General features: G+C 39.3%; 1 protein-coding gene across 7 annotated transcripts in view; it reads right to left on the bottom strand.

Moving 5' to 3' along the window:
- The window catches only part of FAM13A (family with sequence similarity 13 member A), a 121,036-nt gene that overhangs the window by 80,565 nt on the left and 21,023 nt on the right, over positions 1-19,448 (bottom strand). For all 7 annotated transcript variants that reach the window (XM_041488232.1, XM_041488234.1, XM_041488235.1 and 4 more), the window contains exon 5: positions 14,804-14,963. In XM_041488232.1, the coding sequence (XP_041344166.1) occupies positions 14,804-14,963 (160 nt within the window). The remainder of the gene's footprint in view (positions 1-14,803; positions 14,964-19,448) is intronic.

The raw sequence follows: 19,448 nt of genomic DNA, 5'->3' as shown, positions 1-19,448 counted from the left end.
TTGAACAGATGATGCATCGAGAGTAAGAAGCACAAATATGGCCAAATGATCACAATCACACGATAAATGCAGGAATGAACTTCAAGGCTGACTGTGGTGATAATTCCTGCTCTCAGCTTCTCACAGGGCAGACTTTCTGCTCATGTCTGTATTCATCTGCTCATTCATAACAATAGTGAGAGCAAGGAAAACTATGGTAAGTTACTGTAGTTACAATGGGCATTACTTGGTATTTCAGTATATTCTTAAAATAAATGTCACATCCAGTGTTGGAATCCTAAAGCAAATGCTCTGTTAATCTCTGCTGTGCTGTTGAAGGGCAAATGTTAATGAGCCCATCAAAAGCCAGAGAACAAAGGTAAGTCAGTACAGTGCCCATTACATTCCTTCATCCTGCTGGCCAACTGTTTGAGGTGTAAACAAGTGTGTGTGTTTGCCAAAGGATTTCTTCATTAGAAAAACGTGAAGCTGTGCCAGAATTCAGAGCTGTTCCACTGAAGTCCATGTAAGTAGGTTGGAAAGTTTAAAACAAGCTGTTAAGAAACCTTTCTCCATGTATGGTGCTTGTCCTGTTCACAGCATGACAGTGAATTACACAGTAATGCAAAAACTGGCTGCCTAAAAGACACTGCTGGCACTGGTCTGAACTGTGCTATATTCCATAAAGTGCAGGCAGATCCTTCAAGGAAAACAGATTAGTTTTACCTCTGTATTTCTCCCACCTTGCATTACACTATGGCCAACTCATTAACCAGGGAACCTGAACAACTGAAAATACAACTGTAAATGCTGACTCCAGCTTCCACTCTTCAATCCCCTTTCCTTCTCAGCAATAAGGAATGCTGTTTACAAACTCTGCAATAAAAGCAGGTTCAGGCCTTAGGAATTTTGAACAGAGGTGGAGCAGCACTCTCATACCAATAAACTGGCACTAAACATGCCCAAGCTCATTTTTACGACTCTCTGAATCAACACTGGGTAATACAGATAAGCTGAGACTCCACTAGAAATTCCACTAGGTCACGTAACAATCCAGCAACAAAGGACAGGAATGATCCTGTTCTTGGATCATTCACCTCTGAACTAGAAAAGGAGTTAAAAATACATTCTGTACTCTAACCTTCAAGGTGATCTCATAGGTGTTTTCTATTTCCCATTTTTATGGCATTGTATCTTCACTACAACTACACCTCCAGTTTAAGTACAAGTCATCGCAGACAAATGACTCAAGTGAATCATGTGTATCAGATCAGATTCTGCTGTCACCTGATAGCAAAAGTTAGAAATCAACATTCCTGCAGTTAATGTAGGACCAGGCTTGCCACTGACTGAATACTATTATGTGACTATGTCAGAGATTTCAGGAATCATGCAGTACAATAATTGCTCTTATTATGTTGAACAGAGATGAAAAATGAGAACAGAAGTGCATGAACTAAAAGCAGAAAAACCTCTGATAGTACACTATTACCTGCTCCATCATGGATTCTGTAACAGCACATGTAGATTCATGTGTTTCTGTATAGAAGTGCATTTAATTTGCACAAAATAAGACTTCCAAGGGAGCAGGAGATCTATATACAGCACACAGCAAACAGCACTAGCTAATAACCTATTAAATATTAACAGTCAAAAGTCTGCTAAATGCAGGCTCTGGCAAGAGATCTTAATTGCACTGGGCAGAATGCACACAAATATATTTTTCTGGCTCTCTAAGAAAAGATCTTATTTACAGTTTATTCCAACACTTGCAAATTCTAACACCTGCCCCTTCCCTGCTGTCCTTCAATTCATGCTGGTTTTTACCAGCAAACATTACAAAAAGATTATACCATTCCTCCTACAAACTGGCTGTTCTTTCTAACTGTACAGGACATATTTATATTAATTAGGACAAGGGGAAGAACTCACCACCATTAACATGAAAGATGCAAAGTGAAAGACAAAACCTACTAAGAATATCAGGCAGGCCTAATAGTCACATTTTCAGGCTGCCCAAGTTCCTAGGCTACTTGGAAAACATACAAATAAACAAAACCAGAATCTCAAACACAGTTTAAGCTGAGAACCCACTGCTGTTAAGTGTTTTGCTCTTGCATATTAGCTTGTGAAGAACTGGCAGTATGTTTGATTCTACCTTTTAAAATCCAGAAAGTAGAAAGAACATGCTCATTTCCAATAACATGTTGTACTTCAGTAACTAAGCGTATTTTGGAATATATTTTGTTTTTCCAAACATCCTGTGAACTTAAGAGATCAAAAAGTCAAGTCAATTAAGTTATTTTTGACCACAGTTAAACTGATACCTAACTCTACTAGCACAGTTTAAATAACTGTACATGTTCAGAAATCTGACTCTTGCTCTCAGAGCACTCTTTAGTAGTGGGATTCAATAAACCTAAATTGTAATTTTCAAATGCAAGTATTTAAAGTCAGGCACTTGCATTCCACACAGAGTAGTGAGACCAACAACATTTAGTCAGGTCACTTGCAAGGACTTAAAGAGCACTTGTGTGTCTGCATTTCTGTTAAGGACGTAGGCAATTACATCAACCTTTGTACTCGCATTAAAAAAATAACATTATCACATAATACCTTTTTGCATTTCAGTGTATCTTTGAATAACTGAAGCTTGAGAATTCTTTGATATTTCTATTTATTCATTTTTAGCATTGCTTGTGAAATTAATAAAACAGTGGGATGAAATCTGTTGCCTGATTTCCCTTAAAACCCATTACATGGCTCCTGTACAACTGGGATAAATTAACTTGGAGCCACAAAATGACTAGCATGGAGAAGTACTACCTGAGCATCACTTTTCTAGAACATTACAAATCTCCAGAGAATGCTCTAAGAAGCATGGCTTATTAGCAATTGCATACTTTCCATTCTCATGTGAAGAAAAAAAATCTCCAGTGCAGCAGACTGCATACAAAACAAACTTTGTTTTGTTCAACTGTGTGTACACAACAATCAGTGTTAACTGTTTACACCTGGAAAGTTACCCAAGCCCTGCTTACTGTCAACAGCTGCCAGCAATCACCTCTCCATCTCACACCCTCCAAAAACCTGCTCAAACTAGACTACCTGCTCACGCTGGCATCAAGTCCCACCACAGTTAATGTGAGAAATTTTCTATCAAGAGTACTTGGGCCAAAGTAAATTATCAGCAACTCTACAGGACACTGTCAAATGCAGGTTTTGAACTAAGTTTCTGTAATGATTTTCATGCCAGAATTGACAAGATCACAGAGAAAGCCAGAGAACATTTGATTTCCTAACTATGACAGGCAATATTTATTGGCAAATTGTGCAGTCAGAAGTTTACCAGCATAAAGCAAAGCTTTCAGTCATTTCCTACATCTGCAAATGTGGCAAATTTAGAGACCTGCAGCTCCTTCTAACCTTACACTATAACAATAAACTGTACTGGTTCCCTTATCCATTGCCATTATTAAGTAAGAGAGATTCATACAGCATACTTGCATCTTACACTGTTACCTGTCTTGGATGTAAAATTCAAAACAGAACAGAATACTACCCTTGCTTTTATCCTTTTCAACAAAACGTTGAATAGGCATAAAAATTGTTATGTTTCAGCCTCAGTCAACTCTATTGACCTGTGCAGTCAATTTAAAGTCTGTTGTATTTGTAGCATACTACCACACTAACACAAGACTTCAAATGCAACTGATTATGACTGCTTAAGGAAGGATTTAGGAAAAAAAAATAGCTACTAAAAACAGTGGTTATATATTGTGCTGTATTTTAATGACAACAATAAATTTATTTGTTGATAACATAATATTCCCAGTTATCTTTGGAACAATCTCATTATTAATGCTGTGCTCATCCTCTCTTTCCTGCTTGATTCGGTAATTAATCTGTTTCTGGTCTCACACACTGCATAATCAGAGGAAACTGGCCTGTGGGTTCCTCAGTTCAAGTTTTAAATGCTTCTAGAAAGCACCAGATCTATTTTTTAGCTGTTAATATATAGAAGACCACTTTAATTAAAATAAACTTGAACTTTTATAAATGTGAAACTTTTTCTTAATTAAAGCAAAGACTAGGTTGGTTTTTGTTGTTTTTTTTTACAGAAACAAGGAGTCAGAGTCCTTCTGCAGTAAAAGAATGTGGCATTCTGACTTCACCAAAATGTCATCCAATTTACTTCAACAAAGTGTTTGGCCTTGTGCCCCAAAAGAGAAAAGCTACTATATGGGATTGCTCACTGACTCTGTGCAGGGGCTTTGACAGAAAAAATAATTGTTGTCAGCACAGTGATTAGGGTTGCAAATACCAGCGGTAATTTTCCATCAGGAAGAAAATCCCCAAACACCATGGTAGCTTGTAAGGGGTGGTGGAGATGTTCTGTGGGACTGTTCACTATGTCAGTTCAAAGCCAAAAAAAAAAACCCAAACAATCAGGTGACCTTCAAATGACACTAGTGAAAGCCACATTTGTAACAAACAAAAGGAGTCAGTTCTTCACGTGAGAGGAAGCAATTTGTGGCACACTTGCACAGATGATATGTTGGAAGCAAAAAGCTTACACATGTGCAAGAGAGACACAAGACAATTACTCTGGACATCATTAAATACAAAAACCCTATAAAGAGCAGTAAAACTTCTGAGAATAGTCATGAATTGGTAGAAAAAATGGAGGAAACATCTTGCTGCCCTATTCTTCTCCTCCCTTGTCATCTGCTTATGGGCAGTGCTGGAAGCAGCACACTGGCTTAGATAGATCCCCCATGTGAGCCAGCACAGCCACTCTAATGTATGATGAGCAGACATTAAGAGGATTATTCAGTGAATTCCATGCTGCAAATGACTGCAGGAATGATGCATTAGCTGATTGCATGAGAACAGGCTGCAACAGCTGACTCTCTACTGGGTCAGCAGCTGTACAGCACAGAGGAGGGAATATTCTGCTTCCCTCCACGTAACACTGCAGCGCAGCCTTCGCCTCAGGTAGGTGTCACCAGGGCCACACCTGTGAATGCTCCCAAGGCTACAACAGTGTTGTGCATGGAGCAGTGCAAAAGGAACACTGGATTTAAGAGTTCCTGGCTCTCCCTTTATTTGATGATGGAGTGACAAATGTACCACTCCCTGCACTAAGTTCCTTTTTGCACAGCAAGGCAGGTGTGTGACATGCAGCAGTGCTGTCAAGGGTGCTAAAGCAGTTACAGCACTGCTCTTCTTACTCACAAAATGAAGACAATATGGACTTCATTTCATTCTTTGCAGGGTCTTCCCCTCTGTGACCATGTAAAATAGCTCATGGCTGATTAAGGCTCCAAAAGACATGCAAGGTATCAAATAATCTGTATTTCTAAGACTAAAATCTTGTGGCCAATGGTACGGAGATCTTCAAAGGCATTTTCTAATTCATATGGTCATAGGTATTTCCATGAATGTTAACTGGATGGAATAACTGATTTTTATTCAGTTATCAGCTCACAGAGTTGTCATTCAGTGGCACCGATACCTTCAGGAAAAATACAGAAATACATAAAATTATTTAACATGAACAGTTACATTAAAAAAAAAAAATCCCACTACAATGTATTAGGCATCCTTTCCATTTTGTACCCAGAAAGTGATGAGAACATCATTGTCAGAAGGGGGAACAATGTCAGTAAATCATACTAAACAAAACTGGTAACAAACATTGAAACATCTAGTATTTATAAATGAGTTTTTGCCTTGGTTGCCATTAGCATACAAATACTGGGTCAGTTTCTTCCTGTCTGCTGTTCTTTCTTGCCATCATTTACACTATACTTTAATAACCACAGTTCAGCAAAGCTGTTTCAGATAGAAGTGATGAAAAGGAGAATCTCAGTGTTTGCAAAAGAAACGTATCACTGCTTTCCAATATAAAACTAATACCCTTTTAAGTTCATTTAACTTGCATTTCCTTTTGTTCTCCCAAGACTATTTATATATATGACCTTTTACCTGAGACCGTAGCTCTTAATAAACAGCTAAAAGCTCCTCTGTTTCACATCAGTACAGCCTTAACCTACTGCACTCATTGCCATAAAACACGTACAAAGGTCATGAGTTGTAATACGTAAGCAAGAGAGAGATGTGGAAATCCATTATTTTTAGAGAGGACTGCAATATGTGAAAGGAAATGACAAACATAGTAACAATCCCACGATGCACCTAATGTTACCAACTCCATCTGTGGCATAGCATGGTATTTTCCAGGATAAAGAGTAAAATGTGTCTCCAGCCATGCAGAAGTACTGAATGCTACAAGAAGTTAAACTGGCAGTGCCAGAATCAAACATAATTCCAGAGTTTGTAAAAGGTTACAAAAACTTCACTGAGGGAAAATAACAGTTTTCCATGCCCATCCCCACAATCTGGAACTAAAACATCCCTGTGTTATCAATCCTGTTTCCAGCACAAATCCAAAATACAGCTCCATACCAGCTACTACAAAGAAAATTAATTCTACCCCAGCCTAAACCAGCACACCATCATATATAAACTGGCAGGTGATTATGGTGTCAATGACTACACCCCATAAGAAGCCTGTAGCAGAATTTAAGATTAAAAATCCCCAAATTAAGCATTTACAAAGTGGCACAAGAAGACTTCTCTCTTGCTGGGTTTACCTAACTCTGTGTATATGTGCACAGATATGTTCAGTAACAACAGAGCTCAGATCAGTTCAGGGGAATATTTTATTCTACTTTTCAGTTTTGAAAACCGGAATCTGATTTATCTATTTACTGTAATATTATTCATAAATGGGAAAAGTATGATCTAAACAAGAGCTGTGACCTAGATATGTGAAGAATCCAGGCTCTCCAGATCTGCATCTCACATTAGAGTTGCTTAAACTCAGTCTTGAAAAAGCTAAATTTTATTTTCAGATCTAAAAATCAAAATACAAAGAAAAAAGTTTTTCACACATGGAATTAATGGAATGTTACTTTCATAAGAAATACCTGATCTGCAGTAAATTAGGGAGTCTTAGTGTCTCTATATTGTTCTAGTTACTTGTGTAAGGTTCTCAGTGCACAAAGAACAGATCCTTAACACTGAAACTGAGATGTTCACTGCTGGCAATTAAGGTCAAATGCTGCTGGGATCTGCTGGATACAACAGATTTTCAAGAGCATACATATCCAGACTTTAGCAGCATCTGGTCCCATGCAGCACATGCTCCTGTTGTTCTCAGACTGCCCTGAGCCCAGTTTATGACAACAAGCCTTGGGGCACTAAAAGCGCTCTAGGCAGAGCAGGGTGCACCAATCACCTTCTGGAAAAACTGTCATCTTCACAGTACTCACAGGAGGGGTTTGAAAAAACTCATAGAATTTATACTGAAGTCAATGAGCATTTCACTGCTCTTAATTTGGGAAAATGAATTAATTTAGTGCTGACTCCTTCTGAAGCTCCCACCTTCAGAGCTTTCTAGATGAAGCTAATGTCAGAGGCCAGCAAGAATTAAATGCCACAGAAAAATCTCTTACACTTCTTTACTTTGGGTCAGTTCCGACTGCCTGAAATGTGTCCTTGTCACAAAGACAACAATGACTGCTGGTTTATACAGAGGGGATAATGCTGATCATTTTGTGTAACCTGATTAACTGAGTGACTAATTAAGGAGAAACAGAATAAACACTGAGCAATCTAAACAGGAGGAACTGAGAGATTTGTCTTAGCTGAAAAATTTTCACCTTCTTGTTAATCTCCTTTTTCCCCCAGCAATGATGCTCAGCAACAGCTGGCTACTGGAGAAGCTCACATGCTTATTTTACTGCACTCTCTTTCTTGGTGCTGACTGATGCCTCCCTTTTGAAAGATGATGATGTACTGCCTGAGATGGACTGCTTCCAAGTGCTAAATCACATCATACCCCTCCAAATAAACAAATCACCAAAATCCTCATAACAGAACAAACAAACAACAAAAACCTCAAATAAACCCAAATCAATAACGGACACTGAATGAAAAACATTTCAAATAAAACAAATGCAAGTACAGACCAGGACACACATACACATATGGATCTTATTTTCCCTACATTTTAGCTATATGGAATTATCATGAGACAGTGATAGTACCAATGAGTATTTGATTCAAGAGAAAAAACTGTGAGAGAACAAAAGCAAAATTCCTAAGCACCTCAACTACAAAGTTTGTCAGCCATATTCAAACAATTTACAGTATACTAGAAGTATGGAGAGCAGGAGGGAAAGACATTTGTTACGTGCTTTTCCTTTACAGTCCCAAATCTTGGCAAATTTCTTCTCATAATGTGTTAAAATTAAAACATGGCTGGTGAAATTGTAGCGAAAGAAGTATCAGCATAATAATTTATTATACAGTTTAGCATTAGCATATTTGTGGAAATATTCAAGACTGCATTTAGTAACACCACAAGTGACAGATTTATAATCCTGTAAATGCTTCAGTGAATTTCAAGAGCAGAAACATTCTGGTTTAATAACACATACACAGGGTTGACAAAGCCAGCAGAGCTAGAGGCACTGGAAAGCCATTTCAGAATTACACAAGGAGCTGTTCAGGGTTTTTTTTTTTTACTTGCCTTTCTGAATCACAGCCTAAACATAACCATCCTCCTCACTCCAGACTGAATTTCCTATAGGTGAAGGGTTTGGGGGTTATAAACTTTCCCCTACAAATCTCATATTGCTCATTTCCCGTCAGCTCACATCTTAAAATGTCATTCTGGCTGAATCACTATACACCCTTACTATAAACATGCCCATCTGCTCGCTGGTGGACAACTGCAAAGTGAATTCTAGCTGAAGAAACACTAAACAAGAAAACGGAGACTGACTTCCACAGGTGCTCCTTCTCATCATGCACTTTCCACCCATCTTCACACGTCCCACGTGAACCCACTCCTACTCTTGGGGGCTCCTTAGCCCACGCAGGAGCAAACTGGCATGACCTGCCCAAATAAGGGGACGCTGCAGAAAATGGAAATGTTTGTTCAGATCTTTGGAAAGGATTTCCAATGATCCATTCCTGCTGTCTCCTGATGGGAAAGAACTAATCCAGTACTGAAAGCTGACCATTAACACGATGCTAAAATGGTCCCAGACATGAAAGAAGAATAAAGGAAACTATCTCGACCCTGCAGGCTTAGCCAGGGCAGTGTAACATGGATTAGAAACGGATGCCTTTTCTCCTGACGTAAATGAGGGGCTCTCCTGTGTCTCCTGAGTGTGTAACTCTCAGATGACGGGGAAAGGGACTCATTTAGAGGGAGCCCATTAATTGTGGAGTTGGTGGCTTCTCAGAAGTCTCCCCGATCTTATCAAGGGATTAAAACCTCATGCTATAGCTGAGGAAGGGAAAGAAGCATCTGTAAGTGAAGATCCAGCTTTGCTCATGGGGGGAAATCCGCTGAAATATTATGGCTTTCAGTGGAGGTGGAGCTTTAAACTCAGCTGCAGAGGGACCAGCCAAGCCAAGCTGGAGAACTTTGCAACAATCTTACCTTTCCTACCTCTCCTCAAAAAGGAACAACAGCTTAAATCGTACCTCAGTATGAATGATCTGCTCAGAGTGTTCAATGGGAAGGAGCAAGCATTCCATTTCAAGCTAAGTTAGCTGGAGCACTCTCCTTGACCAAACAAATACACACTTCGGGGTCTTTCCTGGCTGGGACGGGCACTGCACACTTTGCATGCACCGAGCATCCAGAGGTGCAGCCACACCTGCAGCAGGGGACTGCCTGCATGTCAGAAATCTCAGAGCAGGCTTGCGCAACGCTGTGCGTGCACTTGTGCTGCCATTTAAAGTGCAAAAAACCACTCTGTCAATTCATCCTCCCCACTGAAGTGGTACCTCTGGCTAAAAGACCGGAAACAAACAGGATAAAAATGCATGAAGGTAATTCCATCTAAAATAAGAGTTCTTTTTAAACGGTTTTTGCAAAAATCAGCAGGAGACCAATTTCTGCAGCTCTTCAGGAACTGAAACCTGCTTGTTCAGAGGTCATCAGAATGCACCTACAATATACTCAAAATGATAAAACTGTACATGTATTTACTTGACTTCGTAGGATCAACTTTCAATTTAATTTGATTTTAATGTTATATTACATTAATATTATTTTAATGTTGTATTAATTCTAAAAACGTACTTGCTTTTTCTTCTGTATCAGGTGAACAGGGTATGTATTCTACCACCCAGATGGGAGGAATGGGAAAAGCCTTTGGCATTCCTATCCCAAACATGTGAACAAACCAGGAACAGCATTACATCTTCATAATGCCAGTGTTTGTGTGCCAGTGCAAATATTTATGTGCTCTGAGCTGACTGGTTCTTGAAACTAGAAGTGCTCTGTCAAGAAGGCATTGGAGGGAAAAGGTGAAAATACAATAGAAAAAAAAGATCTTGTAATCCTGTGTGACTAGGTAATAGGTATATGTTTTATTTGAAGACAATACTGAGCTATAAACCATGCTATTAAAGGTGACATATTTCACCTCAAGCCAGCAGAAGGAATAATTCTAGAAATCTCCCAAGAGCAAGTCTCATCATAGTTCTCCCGCCCAGATTTCCCTTGCCACTTGAACTAAATAAAAATCTTCACTGCCTATCTGTGATCATTAGAGAAGGCTAATGACTGTTATTCCAAGATCCCAATTCATTCCAGTTGTAGCAATGCACCACTGGCTAGTGTTACAACATAGGACTATATACCACTACAGTTCAAACAGCAATTCAAGACCTTGTTTATATTTTATTTACTATTATTTGTTGTTCAAATTATCATTTCTGTTTTTACCATAGGTTTTGTAAACCTGTTTCTTCCAGAAGATTACAAAATTGGCAGTACTGCAACTCAAGACTGACTAATTGTTCATTACATGAGTTATCACTCAGTTTAGTAACACAAAAATCTATCAGGATCTTATGGATTCAGACTAGGAATTCTGTTCCAAAGCAAAATATAAGCATTATTTTCTTAGGAACCCCTGACATTTATAATGTGAAAATGCACAATAGTGTAGATGTACTATCAGAAAATTAACTGTTTACACACAACACTGCCTAATAAAAACCAGGTATTTATGATCCTGACAATGTGACCACAGAGCAAGCACCTAATTAGAATGTTCAACCCACTTCACATATTTCTCTCTAACTATCAGAGCCTACTGATCAACAGACTGAGACTCTTACTGACTTAGGAAATTGAAGCAAAGCTTGGATTAAGGATTGCAGTAATAGCTGGCTACAAATGAGACCTGTAAACTCCAACAAATTCCAGTTTATTTCAGACTTTTAAAAAACAATCAATCAAATCCCAAAATTCTTTACTATAAGGCATTTCCAAATATAGATATATTTCTGAAGAAAGCACATGTTATACTTCCACCTGCTGGCCACGAAACTGGATAATCATCTGGTATCATTCTAATAGGTGGGACAAAAATCCCTCTAGGCAAGTTGTCATGAACCTGGCAGTTCAATTTCCCATTGAAATAGAAACTGTTCTAAGAAATTTTCTTTTTTGTTAAAATTGTACTTTTAAAAAATGTAGATGTTTCCAAAGAAACACTTTCCACAATTTCTAATTATAATATTACAATATTATAATTAGACATAATATTGAGCAATGAGCAAGAGGAGGCTTTACAGCCCTGGGAACAAAGCCGGGACTGGAATGCAACTTGCAGAGATTTCCAGCTGCCTTACTTTCTGAATTATGATCCACTGAGAAAGAAAAGAAGCTAAGAAATCCCTTTTACCTGGCACAATTTGTCTTTCCCAATGACTGAGCAACCTTTGAAAGAAGAAATATAACCGGGATTAAGGTGTTCCTGTGCCTCCTTAGTGCACATACACAACAAGAATGGTAGTTCGACTATCAACAGCCCTACAAAATCATGTCTCTTTTCCCCATCTCTAACACTAATTAATTTCAACCTCCCTAAAACAAATTTTCTTTAACCTGCCACACTCTGTGCCTTATTCAAATGCTCTTGCTCCTCCTGGAAGCCTGCAGCATTGTGGATTTCCCCTAGATATGACCAACACAGTAAACAAGATGCAACTTGCTCCACTGGAGCTGTTTTTCCTTTCCAGGAGAAGCTTGATGCTTCCATGACTTCATCTAATAATCCACATATTCTTGTTTTCATTTGACAGCAAGAATAGTGGGACAGGGCTGTGGGGATTCAGAGAAAAATGTAAACATGGAAAAGTGAGGAAGGAGTGAGAGTGAAGCCAATCATGGGAAAGGAAGCAGTGTAGTGACTCTGGGTGAAGTGCTGGCAATACAGTGAGGGATGCGGGGGAAAGGATGAGGGAATACCCAACAAGGAAGTGAGTAAGGCCATCTAAAACTCTCCTCACCCTACTGTGGTCCCAAAACAGAAGCTAAAAAAGCCACTTAAATAAATACAGATGAGTTTGATAAAGGGCAAGCCCACAGTTTTTTCACTTTCCTTGCCATTCACTCCCCCATCCCACCATGGTTCAGGCTTGAATGCAACATCCTTAAAAGCAACAGGGCCTCAGTTTGGGAGAGCACTGTCCTGAGCATCCTACATTCTTCACTGCTTACAACAGTATTATTTGGAAAATTTCTACCCACCTACCTGCAGATATAGCAATGACTTTCCAGAAGCAGTAACTTTGCCTACAAATAGCTTGCTGTTCTCTGGACACTGTGACACAGGTCATGACAAATAATTCTCAGAGGCATTCGTTCTTGGATAACACAGACCAGTTTCTACTGTAGGTAACGGTTCATGCCTTAGCAATCTGGCAATCACTTTTCTCTGCTGAATCTCATTATCACTTGGTTTTCTCTTCAAGTGTACCATCTCTAGTTTATTATACAAATTGACTAGGATAGGGGATATTTTCTAGGATATAAAAAATGTAACGTTTGAGAATAATATGCAGTGTCCTTTCATAGAGCCACCTGACAAATTTCAAAAAAACCCTCTTAGTACCTTTGCTACATGAAGTTAGATTCTTGTACTTCTTGTGTTTCAGTATGTGCCTTGATTAAATTAGAAGCTTCCCACCCAAATTAGATGGACAACAAACAAGGTCAAATTTTTGCAGCTGGCTGCCAGCAGAATTTGGAAAATATCAACAAGGTCCAAAGATGCAAACACAATGTGAAGCCCTGTATTTAGGCATGGCTCTCTCAGGCAATCATCTGTCTCCTGAGGCAATGTAATGGGCAACATTTCCCATCTCACTTGAGCAATTACATCTTTCAGTGTGTTTTGTTGGAGTCATTCTGGTTGTCACCATGTAATTTGATAGCTTGTATCTCCAAATCTCCAACAGCTGTGGGAAATTGCCCAGATCACCTTTGTGCAATCCCAATTACTACTAAGTCCTTAGAAGTGAAAGACTATCTTGACTTTTGGAACTGGCTAAGGCTTGAAGGAGAAGGAAATACATCTGAAGCTTTTCTTCTGGGCCTTTTTTTTTTTTTTTTTTTTTTTTTTTCTTTTTTTGAAATATGTTCTTTCCCTGGTTCTGTTGCTGAAGTGACCATCAATGGCTAAACATCACTGTCACTGGCCAGGCAGATCACTTCCACTACCCAACAGTTACTGTGACACTCGAAGGCTATCAGTGATTCTATCTCCTTCCACAGAAGCATTTCAGCTGAGTGCTAGTAAAAGCTCAAAGACAACTAAATGCAGCAAAATACTTCCTCGCTGATTCACCACGTTAGAAAACCAGCAACCCTTCTAAAGGCAGCTGAGCCAAACTATACCGATTCAGCAGAGCCTCCTGTGATACATCACAAAGGCAGAGATGTTATCAGTTGATTTCATCTGAATGGCAGAACCTGGGCTCACACCAAACTTCCTGTTCTGTCAAGGTCAAAGACACCGTATTTTTATAACTTATTTTCTGACAACTTCTATTCAGACAGTGAAGGCTAAAGTGATTTTATCAGTGGGTAAAACCCTACCAAGGACAGGCACGTAGTTCAACCCTCCCAAACTCAAGAATTCACACCCTTTAAGAGAGTAATTATCAACACAGTTAACACACAATAAGGAATGAGGCACCTGCAAACCATCCTCATGACCATTTTCCTGCACAGACTTGAGGTTGTTTCCTGTGGTAGAGACAGCACAAGCCAGAAAAATGCACTTTTGGTTGCCCTACTTGTCAGCTTTTAAATGTTAGAATCCTTTGATGTTACACAGAAGCCCTCTTCCCGCCAAAGGTGTAATACTCTAACTACAACGCTTTTTTTTTAAGAGCTCCAATGTACTTTTTTCAGACTCTTATTTAATGCTTCTCTTCAAGTGCATCCAGAAATGGGTGAGTCAGAACACCTGACTTTTAAACTCAGATGCATGTTTGAGACAGGCAGACTTCATGCAAAGGCAAAGGTTAGAAACCTCTGTCCTTGAGGTGTGGTAGTCTAGGACCACTGTCCTAGGGTACCAAAGTTCATCATCATTGAAGTACACCATAAATTATAACCATGTCAGAAATCCTGAACACTTCTTAGCATTATTCTGCCTCCTCATTTAAAAACATTTAAATTTTACTGAATATATTTACTGCATAAGTAAGTGTGCAGCCAACAAAGAATAAGATGTTTAATAGAATGAACTTCCAGACTAGTAATGAAAATTAGCCTATCAGCAGAATCCATGTGTAAACTGCATACCAATCAATAACACAGAACATTCTTACAAGGGCCTGCCTTCCACTTATCTAGATTTCTGAATTGAAGCCTGAAATAAGCCTGAATTATTGATTTGCTGTGAGAAAATGAAATATTAGAGATACTCACTTTTACCAAAATTATTTTTGCTAGCTCTTCACATACAGGCTTTTCTTCATCCTTCTTCAAGCCTTCTAATTCAAACAAGGTATTGTAATTTTCCAGCATTTTTGTCATTATCTTGTTGCAGATCTCCTGTTCCTTCATGCCTTCAAATCCAGAGGGCACGCTAGAATCGGAGAGATGACAAAGCATAGTGTTACACAGACTCAACATACAAAAGGTCCTGCAGAGGGTCTCTGTAACATTGCATTTGTGGACACAGGCTGGGTAGCAGGCACAGGAAACTTTGTCTTAGAAAGGAGGACTGTGCCTATGTTGAAACAACTATCACAGTTTGCAGTTTTTCTTATCAATATTAAATACCAGACCTGTTGGCTGAGCTACCCTACCCACAGAATCCAGGTAGGGATAGAATTGAGACAGCCACCAAATGAGGTGCCACCAACTCGGCTGTAAGCTGGGTTTCATGACCCACAGCACAGAGAGCTCAGGCATTTAGATGCTCTGAACAAGAATCAGATTCCTCCAAAAGCTGGTTTGTGATAACCTCAAAGGTACACAAGAAGCTTAAGTGAAAAAATTAAGAAATCCTACAGCTAAGCAAAACAATGAATGTTAAAAAAAGTATTTGCCTTCAGACGACCCAATGCTGTACACCAGATTTTTTAATTTAACTTTTTAGTTACCATTTCTTTGGAAAGTAGGGTCGTAACTCAAAGGGCTTTATAAAACGTGGAGATGGATGCTGCCTTTTGCAGAAGAACCTAAAAGATGAATACAAAAAGTGGTTCCTAAGCTCCATTTTCTGGAAGAATAATCAACTTCTTGGCTGCTGAAGAAGCGGCTTCTTTCCCTCTTGAAAGAGGCCCCTTTGCAGCTTACCACAGACCTTAAAGGCACACAGAAAAGGGAAGATCCTCTATGTATCTGTATGTTTCCTTATGTATTTCACACAACTCTCTCATGCAGCAAAAAATGCATGTCACTTGCAACAGAGCTCATAATTCATTGAAGCATCTAATGATAATCTGCTGGAATATAAACTTTCTGCACACTTTTTTGACAATTTTATTTGCCCCAAACTGACTTAAATTCTATCTTAATACAAAAGTACAATATCTGAAGAATCTTCTGCAATCACTCAGTGTTACCTATTGTACACTATTTCCAGCAGACACAGGTTTCTCAGTAAGCCACAAAGTGGCTGCATGGATGTGAATTTCCTAGAGACCTTATAAAGTGGCAGAGACTAATGATCAGGAGTAATGAAACACAGGAAACATTCAGAGTGAAGGAGCAGAGAAGCCAAAATCAAAACAAAGTTTCAAGTATCTTTTTGCTGAAGACAAGAAGTTATGTGAGAAGAAAACACAACCCAAACCTCCAAAAGCAAAACAAATTCCCCCTGAGCTATTTTATAGGGATGTAACTTAAAAGTAAACCATTGCTTACTGCAAAGAGTAAATAAAAATTTACAAATACCTACCTACCCTAAAACTTTAACTGCAGTTTATCAGGGTCAGATGTGCATTTCAACAAGAAGGCTCTGAAAGCTGATGCTCCCAGAAATTTGTAATCAAAAAGTGCCTTTTTGTAGGGGCTATTGATCCTTCTCAGTGCTTTATGCTGTGCCATACATCTACATGTCAACAGAGAGAGTAACCCACTGCAGCAGAACACATCTTTGTAAAGTCTAGAAGAGAGTCTTTATTGCTATTATTTCAACATTTAATACATGCTAGAGTAGCAGGACCTGAATTTTAAAGGATTGAATTATTTTACACTGGAGAATATTGGCAGCTGTAAAAATGTGCCAGTCTCAGCTGATTGATTTCTTTAGTGTGGAAGTTGGCCTCAGACTAAATAAAGAACAAATGAGACAACTTCTATTGATGGATGTGCATGTACACTCAGGCCAATTCACTTTGAAAAATGTGCCATATTCACTAAAATTTAGTAAGTGGCCTGAAGAAAGTGTATGTATGCAGTAGGCCCATGCAATTATCCTGATTGAAGGGAACCCCTCTTGCCATGCTAAATTATGTGCTCCAGGGTTGGCATGCTGCAGAGCTTGCTTGCTTGCTAGCTGAGGCAAATCCTGACTATTACCTTCCTGATTTTTTCTCCAAAACAGAGTACAACTTAAATAATGGCACCCCTATGAATCTCATTCCCAGGAAAAGGACTGAAAATGTACTATAGCATGTGCAAGTAAAAATAAAGACTCCAGATAGCAGAATTTTCACCTAAACCACATCTGCTGGGAACTACAGCCAACAGTTCCCTACTGGCAACAGCTAATACAAAAAAAAACTCTACCTGGCTGAAAAACAGTCCAGTCTATAAAGTTTCCACAAAGCACAAAAACAGTACTTAATTTCTGCCCAATTCCATGACTTTTTTGCCCTCCCTTCCCCACACTATCTTTTCAATTAAAATTCATTAGATCAAACCTGTGAAAAATCCAACATCCTCTTCTGAACAATTGTGTATGAGTAGGGTGAGACACGAACACAAAACACAAGGCTATGGCTCAGTCTTTTTTAACACCTCTCTCTGAGTGTAACTAAGCAAAGGACCATGAATTGATTTACTTTAATGGAAATTTAACATATTTTATTCATTGCCACCTCTCTGCCACTTAAACAGGCATATTTAACAAAGTTTGTAATATATGTCTCCTATAATTGCTATTATTAGACCTCAATCACGGTGAGGACTATTACACTCTTTGAGCTCTCCATGGTGACATTTTCCTTTCAACAAATATATGCTGAGCTGAAGATAAGTTTATATTATGAGCACACACCACCCTGCCTATTTATACAAAGTAAACCCCATCTGCTGCCACACAGCATGATCTACCAGCTTGACTAGACTTTTCTGAAAACGTGTGTAAAAAAATAGCATTTTACTTCAGCTCTCCTCATTCTGAAAAGTCATGACATCTACAAATGTCACTTCAACTGACTAGAAAAACCCAGATCTCTGAGAAAATATTCTCTCACATTTCCACTTTCCTGATGTACACCCTACTCCTTGGAAAATTTTCATGATCATTTGTGAAGATCTTGTTAAAACATCACAGCATAAAACTGTTCATAGTCATGGCTCCCTTATGTCTATTTTCATGTTAATTAGGCATTACAACTTCGATGCTTTGAGAGTTAGACACACAATTTACTCCAATTACAAAATCCTCAGCAGAAGGACTTCATCCCCTTACAGCCACATATGTACAAATTATTTCAGTAGCAGCACCAGGAGCATCAGTTTCACTACCACAAACACCAGAAGGGTGCCATAAACCTGCAATTTCTACAGTTATTTCTAGCAGAAAAAGCATTGGTAAGTTCAGATCTATCTTAGTGATTTGAACTGGAAAACTCACACTGAAGTTATCACAGTGGCTTGCAAAGTCATCAACACAGCACAGGCAGAGCAGGAGCAAATTCCCTAGTGTCCCCTCCCTTAGATTCCCCAGACACCTGCCCTTCCCAGAGAGATGCTCTGAATGATCTGTGTGCAAAACACAGAATGTCCACATTAAATATTTGGAAAAAATGTGCCTTGTCTAAATGAGGCACCAGCATTAAGGGTATCTGGCATAGTTAAGAAGGGTCAAGGGCAAAGATGCATCAGTACCACAAGTTTTGCAGGGTATTAAAACCTGAAATTATTGGTGAAGTCATTTTAAAGCAGAAAAACTAGTTCTCAAATTAAAACATTACTTGGTAATTGGATCAGGCTGTCAGCTCTTAATTTCAAAATCTGATACCCAGCAGTATCAGATTCACACTTCTGCAAGCATGGCTGGCCCACCCAGTGCAGCTCCACGCAGCTCCTGTCCGTGCAGACACCACACCCACATGTTCTTTGCGTTTTCCAGACTGAGTCCGTGTCTCCTTCCACAGGGATGCTCAGGAAAGCTTGTCTCAAAGGGTTAAACCACAGCAAGGCTCTGTGTCCCAGCTTTTACTCAGAAGTAAAGTGACCTGAGGTCAGCTTAACTCACTGTAAAAGAATTCCTTACATCTCAGGCATTTAGTTAAACGAATTTACCTCAGGATCTATGTAAACAAGCTGTAACAGGCTGAATGCAGAATGGGCTTTCCAGTGAACATCCAGACTCCACTGAGAGCAGTGACACACAAAAACATGGCACGTGGCACAGGACAGACATCACTACAAGGCTCTGTCACCATCCACCACACCTGGGAAACTTGCTTCAAGTGGCCAGGAGGACTGGGAAGTAGTAATCTGTCTATAATGAGCTGAACTGAGGTCACTGAATTGATTTCCCCAGGCAGCAACTGCTGACAGCTCCCCGTCACAACTGAGAACCAGAGATTTCCATGTGAAAGGGTCATCTCATTACCAATTCCCAACAGTGCTTGACCCCGCCCTGTCTGAGATGAAAGATGCACATTACCATTTCTCCAAGTGGCTTTCCAGAAGCCGCTTGCATGGAATGACAGAACTGCAATCCTAATTTACAATCACAGGGGGCTATATGCTCTGTAAAATACTTTTGCTGCTTGTACAGTACCTTTTGTAGAGAAGCACCACAAAGTCACCTCATCATTCTCCCAGGGAATCCTGCCAGAAATATGGGACTCAGAGGACAGGAAATACTGCATGGATTTTTTGT

Source organism: Pyrgilauda ruficollis, unplaced genomic scaffold (assembly GCF_017590135.1).
Source record: "Pyrgilauda ruficollis isolate IOZ18807 unplaced genomic scaffold, ASM1759013v1 scaffold89, whole genome shotgun sequence".
NCBI classification, from domain to species: domain Eukaryota; kingdom Metazoa; phylum Chordata; class Aves; order Passeriformes; family Passeridae; genus Pyrgilauda; species Pyrgilauda ruficollis.
Note: the sequence above shows the minus strand (reverse complement) of the source record. Positions and strands in the feature narration are given on the sequence as shown.